This window comes from Bos javanicus, chromosome 17 (assembly GCF_032452875.1).
Source record: "Bos javanicus breed banteng chromosome 17, ARS-OSU_banteng_1.0, whole genome shotgun sequence".
NCBI lineage: Eukaryota > Metazoa > Chordata > Mammalia > Artiodactyla > Bovidae > Bos > Bos javanicus.
Genome location: NC_083884.1, coordinates 52888958 through 52901133, shown reverse-complemented (window position 1 = coordinate 52901133; position 12176 = coordinate 52888958). Strand labels below are relative to the sequence as shown.

At 56.9% G+C, this 12176-nt stretch overlaps 1 protein-coding gene across 3 annotated transcripts; it reads right to left on the bottom strand.

Annotated features, from left to right (window-relative positions):
- Positions 1 to 107: 107 nt before the first annotated feature.
- CDK2AP1 (cyclin dependent kinase 2 associated protein 1) lies at positions 108 to 10679 on the bottom strand. 3 transcript variants are annotated; one of them, XM_061384625.1, is made up of 4 exons: positions 10326 to 10679; positions 5432 to 5529; positions 3641 to 3767; positions 108 to 925 (listed from the first exon to the last, which is right to left on the bottom strand). In XM_061384625.1, the coding sequence occupies exons 1-4, from the start codon at positions 10378 to 10380 to the stop codon at positions 858 to 860; spliced, it is 348 nt and encodes a 115-aa protein (XP_061240609.1). In that variant the 5' UTR covers positions 10381 to 10679; the 3' UTR covers positions 108 to 857. The 3 variants fall into 3 exon arrangements, with proteins under 3 accessions (XP_061240609.1, XP_061240610.1, XP_061240608.1); XM_061384626.1 differs by lacking the exon at positions 10326 to 10679 and adding an exon at positions 9773 to 9931; XM_061384624.1 differs by lacking the exons at positions 5432 to 5529; positions 10326 to 10679 and adding an exon at positions 4438 to 4728.
- Positions 10680 to 12176: the final 1497 nt, after the last annotated feature.

Genomic DNA, 12176 nt, shown 5'->3' with positions numbered 1-12176 from the left:
CCAGGTAGGAAAATGCCCTTTGACAAGTCTCTCCCACCTCTCACTGAGGAGCTGGTTGTTTTTTAAATATCACCAAGAATTCAAGGAACCCACATCTTAATACAAGCTGTTAATGAAAATAAGCTTTATTACATCAAGTAATAAATACAAAGACGCAAACAGTTCCATTTTCTTCCAGATGTTTGGGTCAACCCTCAGAAAAGGCAGAACTGAAATCTACATACAGTCTTAGGAAAAATTTCAGGGGTCCTTGTTAGGTTTGGTTTGGGAGGTTGCTCTTTCTTCTGTATTTATAACTTGTGCATTTTAGAATGGACTTCAAAAGCACTAATCATGCAAATATGCTTAAGCAAAAAAGAAGTTACATTAAGCAGAATCTATACCGTATGGCAACGAGGGGACTGGCTCCTAGGTTAAGTGTGCTGTCAAGTCCGTACTACTAAAAAACTTGAAGTTGTATCAGCTTGTGAAAAGGAACACAGAACAATCTGGGTTAACATAAATGTATTCAAAAGAAAACCAGACACTGGTATCTTAGAGTCAAAACTAGTTTGCTGTGAGATAGGTAACTTCTACGTGCATCTTTTGAATCAACGCTTTTAAAAAAAGAAAACAAAACCACAAACACCTGGGAAGTTCCTAACTATTTCAAATGTAACTCCTAATCAATTTCAAAATCTTTCCTCAATCTTAAAGAGACTGTAGATTCAGAGCCTAAGTGAACCATGGGAGGGGCGGGGGAGGAGAAACTGAACTGGTTAACCATTTTGAAAACAAGAGTTTCATCTGAACAAGGGAGGTGAACCATAACTTCTCCTCTGGGAAGAAGGGGAAAACCTTCCAGGCTCACAAGGCAGCTAGGACCTGGCGTTTCGCTCCGTTTCAGCCAGGCACTCCCGCACCAATCCTCGGGCATGGATGATGCCTGGAAGAGAAGCAGAGACTGGCATCAGAGGGCAGCACCAACTCCAGGAGTGGAGAGCGGTCCTTCCACGACCAGCTGCAGAAATCTAAGATTGGAGAGAACGTGGGACCTGCATTCTACAACCCAAACCCCATCCTATCCCTCAAAGCCAACATTCCTCATCACGTCTCCCTTAAAGTATTTCTTCCCATGCTCAAGATGACAAACCAGCAAGCTCTTTTCCTGACTAATATTACTCGCTACACAAACCATGTTACCATCCAGATGCCAGGAATAAGTGTCTCCACCCAAGTTCTTTAAGTGAGGACCCGTGACAGAGATTGCAGGCCAAGTCGCTTCAGTTGTGTCCGACTCTTTGCAACCCTATGGACTGTAGTCCTCTAAGGCTCCTGTCCATGGGTTTCTCCAGGCAAGAATACTGGAGGGTTGCCATACCCTCCAGGGGATCGTCCAGGGGATTGTCCCAACCCAGGAATCGAACCCACATTATTTGTCTCCTGCATTGGCAGACAGGTTTTTGACCACTAGTGCCACCTAGGAAGCCCACCATGGAGCTTTCAAACCATTATTTTTCCTAAATTCTAAAAAGGACTTGGGAGTGTCAGGTAGCCTGCCCAGATCTGGGCACAAGACAAAGGCTCAATCAGTCCACCCTGGTCCACTGCTTCATCCTTTCTGCTAGGGACTGGTGCCATCTATGATGTGATTTTCCCCTCATCTTTTATCACTATGGTTTGGGAGTTATCGTTTGTTTCGGTTTTGTTTTTGTTTTGGCTTTACTAAACTTCATGAAACACTTACCTCATTTTAATCGACACCAAGAATCTATTCCTTCTAAGAGCTGACCCTGAGAGGGCCCTAGGAATGACACCCCAAGCACTCAGGTATCCCCACCTCACAAATCTTATTTGCCAGAGCTTCTGAAGACTTTCAGCGAAGGGCGTACATACAGCCAACTATCACAGCTACTCCACTCTGCCATTATACCATGACAGGGCCCAGACATTACACAAGCGATGGGTGTGACCATGTTCCAACAAGTCTCTACTTAAACCCTAAAGTTTGAATTTCGCAGAATTTTGACATGTCACAGAGTTTTCTTCCATCGTTAAAAACCACAAATGTTCACTCTCAGGTTTTGGCACCAAAAAACAAAACAAACAAAAAACACAAATAAGAACTTCCCTGGTGGTCCAGTGGTTAGGACGCCACGATTCCACTGCAGGGGACGTGGGTTCCATCTCTGCTTGGGGAACCAAGATCCTGCATGCTGCGTGGTGCAGCCAAAAAATGGAATAATAAAAATGCAAATAGCATTCTTGGTGCCTGATTCCCCATGCCCTAGGACCCTCCTTCCTTGCTATGATGTAAACTTGGCAAGCTCCCTCAGCTACTGGTCAGGGCAACTGTGGGACTAGGTGCTCACCCAGGATGCGCCCTGCACCAGTCGCTAGGTGTATCCACGTGTTGACCTGAACCGCCAGCTTCGCTGGGTGGCTGCAGATAGCCTGTCAGACAAACTCTGGGGCTCAGCATTTCCATAGGCATGCCCAGTTAGGTAACCAGCACTCCAGTTTACCCGGACTCTGGGCCGAGTGACACCCCCCTGACCCCTGCGGTTGGACTGGGGTTAAGCTTATTCTCTCCCCCAAGGCCTCTTCCAGCCCCTACTGCCAGCCTCCCCTTCCCACACCAATGCCTGTTATTCTCTGATCTGGCTTTGCAATCAGTCTCTTTACAGAGGTAGTCACCACCTGTCCTCAGCCAGCCTTGCCCATCACTAGAGCCATGGCTTGACTACCGCCGCGCCCCCCTGCTGTCACGCCCCAGATTTACAGCCACAGAATGTTCCCCTCTTTCGTTTTTCTCCAAAGTTGCTTCTCTAACCTTAAAAGAAAGAAAAAACCCTCCTAAAATTAAATTCGCACATAAGCCACCATGCTCTGAACTGCCACCTTCTAAAATAGAAATCCTTTTCTCCTCTCCACTCCCTTTTCACTTCGTGAAGCAGCAACCAACCTATTTCACTGCCTTCTGAAGTCAGCTGGCCAGTCACATCTTCACGTGAGTCCCTTTCTCCTGGTGACACCAGCCTCCCGCCCTCCCTCCCTCTTCAGTCACGAAAGAACTTCAAAGCTCTCTCACCCTCCGCCCCACACCCCTCCTTGGGGCCCCGTTCCAAAGAGGACAGCACCGGGCAATGCGGGCCCCTGTGGCCCCAAGGTCTCCCCCAGAGGGGGGGCCCGCTGTACTGGGCTGCCTGGGGCTCCCAGGACCAGAGTCGGCCAGCGGGAGTGAGGCAGGCATGAGGCAGAGCTGCAGGATCTGGGTACAAAGGCTTTTTTTTGGTCTCGAAGCCTATGGGATGTTGGTTCCCCAACAGAAATCAAACCTGCACCCCCCTTCAGTGAAAGCACAGCTTTTTTTCACAGTGGACCCCCACCCAGGGAAGCCCCAGGGCTTCCCTTCTCAGATGCCTCATCTGACAATTGGCCGCCAAACCTCTTCCCTTCAGATCCCCAGGACAGTCTAGCTCATGCTGCCTCAACAATCACTCTGAAACAAAATGAGCGCCCCTGTGCCATAGGGGATGCTTCTGTCTTGCCACCCTCCGTTTTCCCCAACAGATCTTTCAAGACTGGTAGAGAGCCAGTGCCGGGGGTCAGCCAGCAGAAGGGCATCACCCACCAGGGGAGTCCAGGGTCCATGACTTACCTCGTTTTAGTCTCTCCATCGCACTCTTGCTGCCCGCGTAGGTGGGTCTGATCTCCTTCCCCAGCTCTTCGATGATGGCCAGCAGCTCGGCATATTTGCTCTGGGGCACCTGGCTGTTCCCAGTGCCCTGGATTCAGAAAGGAAAGCGTTCAGAAGGATTCCACCCAACCTGACACCAACGCCACAGTCAGGACCCCACTGCACCCCAGTGGCACGGGGCCAGGGCAGGAGAGTGGCCCGAGCCCAGGGGCAGCGGGGCGGAGGGAGGGCGGCCCGGCCCAGAGTCCCAGGGCAGATGCCTCCGCTGCAGGCAGGCAAGTCCCCTCTGGGCAACAACTACAGACCAGGGAGCCGGCTCTCTCTACTGTCCTCGTACACTCAAGGCCACCACCCAGCAGTCTCCAGAAAGTCCTCTGATCATCTCAAATAAGAAAGAAAGAGTCGACAGAAAGGTGATCACTGAGAATTTCCTGGAAGGAGCCATGGCTAGGCAACTGAACCCAGGACGGCTGGGGATCCAGAGTGAGTGGCCGAGATGGATGACACACCTGGGGGTCAGCAGGACTAGAAAAACTGCCAAGGCCACCCAGACAGAAAACAGAATGTATTTAGAGTCTTCCCTCCTCCCCACACCAGCAGGGTCCACCACACAGAAACCCTTTCCTTCCAGACCCCCCTCCAACTGCCCCCAGCAAGCACACTGGTCAGTGGGGCCGAGTTCCCACCAGCCTGCTCGGGCCTCCCCGCCCCCCACCAGCTGCATCAGGCCAGCCACCTCCCCCGGGGGAGGCCCTCGCCTGCTCCCCCCGCCTCTGTCGCCTCTGCTTCCTGGCCTCCCAGTCCTTCCTCCTCTCCTTGTCCGGCTCCTCGGCATCCTCTGGGCGCCTCCCCTGGGCCCCTCGATCCTGCCCCCTCTGCTCTGGCCGCTGCCTCAAGGCCGGGGCGCTTCGGGGTCTGTTCAGGCCACGCCTGGCCCCGTCCTCCAGCCACCACCTCTTCAGGGGGGCCCTCGACCCCACCCGCTTCCCCTCCAGGGGCAGGAGGGCCTGGCGGGGCATGGCAGCGGGCCGCCACCTCATCCCCAAGGGCAGGGCCGAACTCCGTGGCGACCTCGGAACACGAGTTGCAGCCACGGGAGAGAATCTCTCGGCTGGTGGCCCAGGCTCCCCCCCGCCCCCCTCAAGGCAGCACTTCCTAAGGAGGGGAAGCTGCCTCCACTGATGGCCCCCCCAACCCGAAGGGGAAAGTCAGTCTCGGCTAGTTTTGGGGTGGAGGGGGGCAGGGTCACAGCCCTGTGACCGGTGGAACCAGGTGTAAAATTCAGGGGCCACCAGCTCTTGATGGAACCCACCTGGGCTCCACTAGGGTTCGGGCCCCGTCCTCCCTGCTGGGGCCATGATCTTGTGGCTAGTGAGTGGGAACAGGGTCCCCTCTCCTCCGTCCAAGCTCAGATCCAGAGTCCAGGCCGGACCTCACTTGCCCAGGCAGCAGGCACGAGGAGACCGGCCAGGGACACACACGGGGCAGCGGCCCAATGGGGACGGTGGCTCCCGGGCCGCCAGCGCCCCTGGGCTCTCCCACCCCTTCCTGTCACTCAGCGTCCCCCATGAACCTCTCGCCACTTCTCCATTCCAAGGCCCTGAGCCCCGAACACGAGCCCAGCAGCGCCCTGGGTTGGGGAAGCTGGGGTAACCACGCCATTCCATCATTTCTACTCCTTCCACTGCCTCCCCTCCGTGCCCAGGCCGCCCCCAGGGTCCCCCACACCTCACATCACCCCCGCTGCCATACCTGGGTGTAGCCGAGAGATGGCGGCCCGTAGTCACTCAGCAGCTGGCGGTACTGTGAGGACGTTGCCATGCTGGTGGAGGGCGGGTGGACACTCCCAGCTGTGGGGGATGAGACAGAAGTCAGTAATCCAGTAGCCTTGGTTAACTGTAGCCATTGCCAAGGTAAGGACTCTGAGTCCCCCTGCCCAGGACTCGTGCCGTCAACAATGGTCTTTTGTCTCCGAGGACAGAGAACCCTCCTCCCGTCCTCCAGTTTGGTGGTGGCTGACACTTGGCCTAAAGGACTGACAGTAAAAAGGAGCTAACAGACCGCTGCCCTTCACACCCCCGACCCCAGCAGACATTGCTAATCAATCACAGAGCTCCTTCCCATTCATGCCATCAAGGACTCGGAACAAAGAAGAAATCTGCTGCAATATCAGCCTAATCCTTTCAAGTCTCCTTTCCTGGGTCCTGCACCTCAGAGGTTGACACCCTAGGGACCCATGGATGCCTCAAGAGCCCACCTACTACTAAGGCTGGTCCACACTCGGGCTAATACATCTCCTGTGTGCCCAGACTTCTGCTAGACTCTACAGTGAGGAAGACAGGGGAAGGTTTTAGAGTTCTGAGGCCCAACCCTGGCTGGGGACTGGTGCGTGTGTGTGCTCAGTCGTTTCTGAATCTTGGTGACCCCATGGACTGTAGCCCGCCAGACTCCTCTGTCCATAGGATTCTCCAGGCAAGAACACTGGAGTGGGTTGCCATGCTCTCCTCCAGGGGATCTTCCCGACCCAGGGACCAAACCCACATCTCCTGCATTGGTGGGGCTGAAGGTGGAGGGGGGGGTGGTTCTTTTACCACTAGTGCCACCTGAGAAGCTCACTGGACACCAAGTCAGGAATCAGGAGCACATCACAGCCTGTGTATCCCTGGGCAAGTCCCTCAACCTCTCTGAGCTCCCGTCACTCCTCTCCAAAGAGGGAACCAGACTCTCGCCAGTCTGAATCTATGCTTGGATGGCTTATGCCCCCAGAGGGGAGGAGTAAGACCCGACTTATGGACTGTCACACTAGAAGATGCTGTCCCTCGGCGGAGGGACCACGTGGGGCCAGGGCCTGGCTCAGAATGAAGTCTCCTGGATGGGGGATGGGGAGGTCCGCAGCAAGGAATATTCCAGCTCCAGCTCAGGAGCTGGAAGCAAGCAGACCCATAATGGCGTCCAAGTGGCCATTAGCGGGTAAAGGATGTCCTGCGGAATTACAAACAGCGGTAACCATGGAGAATTTACCTAGCCCTCCTCAGCAGCGGCCCGCCTTCCTCCACGCCTGGCCTGGGAGCAGCTTCCCCTCTGCCTCCCGCCCCCAGAGCCAAACGGTCTCTCTCTCTCTCTTTCTCCCTCACGCACACAGCGGGCTCTGCAGACTTGGCCCCGGGGATGGACAGCTGGTGCCAGGCCGGCCAAACCGACCAGCTGCTCATCTGGTGTGGGTAAGGGGAGGGGCAGGAAAGGAAGGAAGTTCAGGGGCTCAGGCTGCTAGAGCTAAAGGGGCCCTGGAACCCCTCACTGCAGAGAGTGAAACACGGACCAGAGAGGGTGGGCACTGCCCCAAGGCCACACAGCACAGAAGAGGCTAACACCTCACACCTGTCCCTCTGTCCAGGAGCTGGGGACAGTTCTGTACCCAACCTGAGTGGCCCTGGATTTCTCCACTGGGGCCCAGATTCATGCCCAAGCATGGGATGCCCAGACAGGAAACAGAGATTCTGCCACCTCTAAGTTGGGGACTGAGCACAGCACCCAGCTGCCATGCCTCTAAAAAGGGCTGCTCACACACTTGTGCAAAGAGCTACACTCACGTCTCTAACACCATCCGAGGCAACCATGGGTGTGCAATGGCCAGAGCAAGGGAACGTAGCAGGTGCCCCCCCCCAGCTCCCCTCGCCACATCAGCCAAACCCCAATTTCCTGGCCTTCTGATGTGGGTGGTGAGTGTGGTCTGGGTAGCTCAGGCTTCACTGCCCCAGGCCAGGGTTCAAGTCCCAACGACTGCAAGTTCTTACACTTCTCTCTGTAAGGCTGGGATGCTAAAGGCAAGAGTGGGCGGGGGCGGGGTGGGGGTGGGGGGGTCCATGGCACTGCTCAGCTCTTCAAGGCATCTAGAAGATTCCAGCTCCTGGGCAGGAGATGAGTGCATTCTCTGCCCCACCTCCTGCCCTCCTCCTCCTATTACTACATTCTGTATGTCTTGTCTTCCTGACCCATCCTCTCTCCTGCAGGCAAGGGTCTGGACTGGGAAACAGGCCAGCTGCGCCATACTGGGCTGCAGAACCTAAGACATGGCCCTTCTCTCTCTGGCCTCAGTTTCTCCATCTGTTTGAGGTAATAGTTCCCAACAGAATGTCTAAAGGCTCTAGAACCTGCTCCTCCACAGTGCTGGGGTTAGGCCCTGAGAGAGGGAGAAGGAATGGGTTGCGGGCGTGGGAGCGGTGTGGAGGAGAAGTCAGGCAAGAGCCCAGAGCTTGACTTTCCTACCACCTGGGTGATGAGGTAGGCGACCCGACTCTGAGCCAGTCCTTGGCTCAGTGTTCAGAGGGGGGTGTCTGTGGCCCTGGGAAGAGTTGGCAGAGGGGCCCCAAGTTCCACTCATGCCCACAGCTCCCTGCAGACACAGAGAGGGCCGGCAGTCCGGCTACCCAAGGCCAAGGAGAAAACCAGACAGGGCGTGAGCGCGGTCGTCTCGGAGCATCGCAGACAATGCGCGCAGTGTGCGGGGACCAGGGAGGGCCCTGAGCAGAGGGAGGGATTGGCAAAGGCCAGCAGCTCCTGGGGCCAGGCGCGGCTCCCCGCCCCCACGCCAGACAAAGAGCGGCCCGGGCCTGGGGAGCTGGCGGCCTTCCCGCCACTTGGGGCGCCTGGGGGGGCTCTCTGGCGGGGAGGCGGGGGCTTTGTCTAACTCCGCCACTGCCACCGCCGGCCAGGCCGCGGCTTGGCAACTCGTGAGCAGGAGGCAGGGCTGGAGGGCGTGAGGGATGATGACAAGGAAGCCGGAGGAGCGGCAGCGGAGAGTCCATCTTGGATGCAAATGGCACAGGGAGATGCGGGCTTTCTAAAGGGGTCCACGCGGAGGAGGGGCGGCCCCTCACCCGAACACCAGAGATCTGGAGACCTCAGCGCTCCTCCTGGAGTTCACCACAGGAGAAGGAAGACCATCTGGGCACAGGTGCTAGCCAGCCCAGAGTAGGGCTTCAGGGCGCCTAAGCGGGTGACTTGCTCCCTCTGGGACCCCAGTCCCCAAAGCGCCAGGTTCAGGGTCCCTGCCTCAACTGCACCAGGGCAGCCTGAGACTTCCCCCCCGACTTGGGCCAGCAGCAAGACCCTCCACCCATCCCACCCCAGAGTCAGATGAGGGAGGCAGTGAGAAACACTGGCTACAAAGCCTGCTTCTTAAGGTGTGCAGACCCCAGAGATGAGAACATTTCAGCTGAAAATAGGGGCCGTTTTCTCTTGGGGCTCAGATAGAGCCCACACTTGACCAACTCAACTATCTAACCCCACAGCCATCCACACCCTGAATCTTAACCCTTTCCAATCCCCCAATCTCTGTCTAAGAAGTTAAACATACACACCCCTATATACACCTATGTATAGGTATATAAATACATGCATATACACTTAGAGCTTTTCTGGGGCGCCCTTCAGATTTTGGAGTTACCGAGTCAACATTAGGAGACAAGGCCCAAAACTTTCGGCCAACTGCCAGCGTGGCACTTCTGACCAGCGAGGCCCATTTCCTCCCTGCCAAGCCCCTGCTGCCACCCCCACCTCCATGCACCTCGCTTTTTTGTAAGTTTCCCACCAAGAGTCTAAAGGAGAACCTCTGTGAGAGGGGACCGAGTCAGTCACCTACGAACCCCACAAAATTTTACCACCAACCACACACACCCCGCGTGCCCCCTCCCACACACACACACCCCGCCCCCGCCCTGGTCTCTGGGGCAAGACCCCCGGGCTCAGCCTAAAGCTGCCGGACAACTTATGCAGGAGTTTCCTGGGACCGCCCAGCTTCAACCCCAGCACAGGGAGAGCACGGCTCCTGGAGGAGGCCCCTCTAAACCCAGACTTGGGGGCTCCAAGCCGGGACCCCAGCTGCAATGCCTCCCCCGCCCTCTGCCTGCAGGCAACTCCGAAGCCCCCAGTCTTCCCCAACTTCTCTCACTCCGCGCACGCCTGAGGGGACCTCCCGTGCGCCCCGTTTTGGGCACCTGCTCCCCCACGCCAGGCCGGGCGGGCGTCCACAGACCACCTCCCCTGCACCGCCGGTGACCCCAGTGGCCCCCCGCCCTCGGGAGCGGCTGCAACCTGGCGCTCTCGCAGCCCCGCAGCGCCGCCTGCGCGTGGCCCGGCCTTGCTCACGTGCACCCCTGCCGCCTGGACCCCCCCGCCCGGGCCTGCCCCTCAGGTCCCCAAGGGCGGACCCGCGCCCCGCTCCCGGCGCCCCGCTCCCGGCGCGACCGGGCCGCTCCCGATTCCCGCCGGCAGGGGCCCTCGCCGAGCCGCCCAAAAGCCGGAGGAAAAAGGAGCCGAGAAAGCCTCCCCCGCCCTCGCTCGCCGCGCTCCCCACGAGCCCTCGGCCGCCGGCGTGGGGGGGACCGCGGCGGCCGCCCGCGACCCGGGCCCCGGCCCCGGCCCGACCCCAGGCCCGGCGTGGCGCGGGGCGCACCCGCGAACTTTGGCAGCGCGCGCGCCGGAATCATGGCGGCGGCGGCCGCGCTGCCCCGGGCCGGGACCCGGTGCCCGCCGACCCCGGCCGCCGCGGGCCCCCGGGAGCCGGGGCCGGGGCCGGGCGCGCGAGCCCCCAACTTGGCTGCACTTGGGGCGCGGCGCGCGCGGCCCGAGGGGCGCACTCACTCACCGGCGTTGAGGGAGGCGGCGGGCATGTGCGTGGTCAAGTTCGGTTTGTAAGACATCCCCCCGAGCGGCGGGGTGCGCCGGGGCGCAGCGGGGCCCGGCCCGCGAGGGCGGCGGCGGCGGCGGCGGCGAGACCCGGCGACGGCGAGGCGGTCCCGGCGTCCGTGCGCCCGTCCGTGCGCCCGCCGAGCTCCCGCGCACTTTTTGTTGTTGACGGCTCGGGCCGCACCGGCAAATATGGCCGTCCCTCACCCTGACACCCGCTGCAGTATATCACCCATACATCGGGCGGGCGCGCGGGCGCAGGGGCGGCCGCAAACTTTGAGCGGAGCCAGCGGGGCCGGCCGGGGCCGGGAGGGGGCGGCCCGGCGCGCCGCGGCCGGGCGTCAGGGGGCGGTGCCGCCCGCGGCCGCGCCCCGCGCCTCCGGGCGCACTAGGCGCCCGCAACTTGGCAAAGTTTGGGGGGCTGGGGTCCTGGCAGCGCCCGAGGCCCACCTGGGTCCCTTTCTTCTGCTGCGCTGGCGGTGCCTGGAGATTTGTTGCTGTAGCGATTAATTTTTTCTTTTTTTCTCTAAAGCTAGGTAGGATTGCGGAATTACTTTTTCCCCCCCCCCTTTGACTGTGGGGGCAGGGATGGAAAATTACCTGGAGAAAATGGTGGCGAGTGGTATTTTTAAGCACATAGATCATTCCAGACGCCGAGGTCTGGCTACTCCCCAGAATAAGAACAACCAATTCTTAACATCGATTTCAAATAAATTTCACGTCCCTGTCGGTATTAAGTGATTGTTAACCCCTTGGCGGCCTAGACTCCTTTGACACTGGACAAAAGTCGGAGGCCTCCTCCCGCGAAAAACACACCGTCGCATCCACCTAATTTTGCATCTTAACTCGTTCAAATATTTAAGAAGCGACTGCTGTGTGGCGAGCACTGTTCTAGGCGCTAAGAAGACAAGAATAAACTTGACCAAGTTTCTTCTCTCCTGGAGTTTACGTTGCAATTTTTGACCCTCTTCCCACCCCACCACAGCCCACTCCTCAAATCTGACTGAACTGCAATCATGAAATGTATTTTACATCAGATGATGAAGCTTTTCAAGGTATTATTTCTTGGAGTTCTCCTTAAATAGTAAATCTTGTCAAAAGACACAAGATGCCCGCCCTTTTCTGCCATTTTTAATCGCCCTGCTTTGCAAATAATCTTTTATTAGCTACAGACTTTCAGATACATCTGGATCTAGTAAGGATTCTTATTGCCCCAGAGGGATATACCCATTCCCTCCCTCCTTCATTTACTTTAGGAGTGAAGGTACAAGCGACACCCCTCTTCCCAGGACCCCTTGTGATCAGCTTTAGGCTGGTTCCGTCAAGGATGTTCAGCAAAGTGTTAGTTCAGGGGTAAATTAATATCATCCTTTTCCTACCGTGCTCCCAGGGGACCAGTACTCTATAGAGTAGCACTGTCCAATAGAAAAGTATTGCAAGCTACTATGTAGTTTAACAGTTTAAATGATCACATTTCAGAAAGTAAAAAGAACTGATGAAATTAATCTTTATTTTTTATTTAACATAATATATGATTTAAATATATAATGTATGAAATCAATATATAATAAATATAAAGCAATTCTTAAAGATACTTTACATTCTTTTTATGATACCATCTTCAAAACCCACAGGGGATTTTACCCTTACAGCTCATCCTGATTGGGACTTCAGGTCCCTGATTGGGGCCACATTTCAACAGCTTGGTAGCCACAATAGCCAATGGTTTACTTATTGGACCAATCCAGGGCAAGAAGCTATAAGCAGAGCATAGGCTGACAGACCCGGGTATTAATTCTGGCTCCATCAT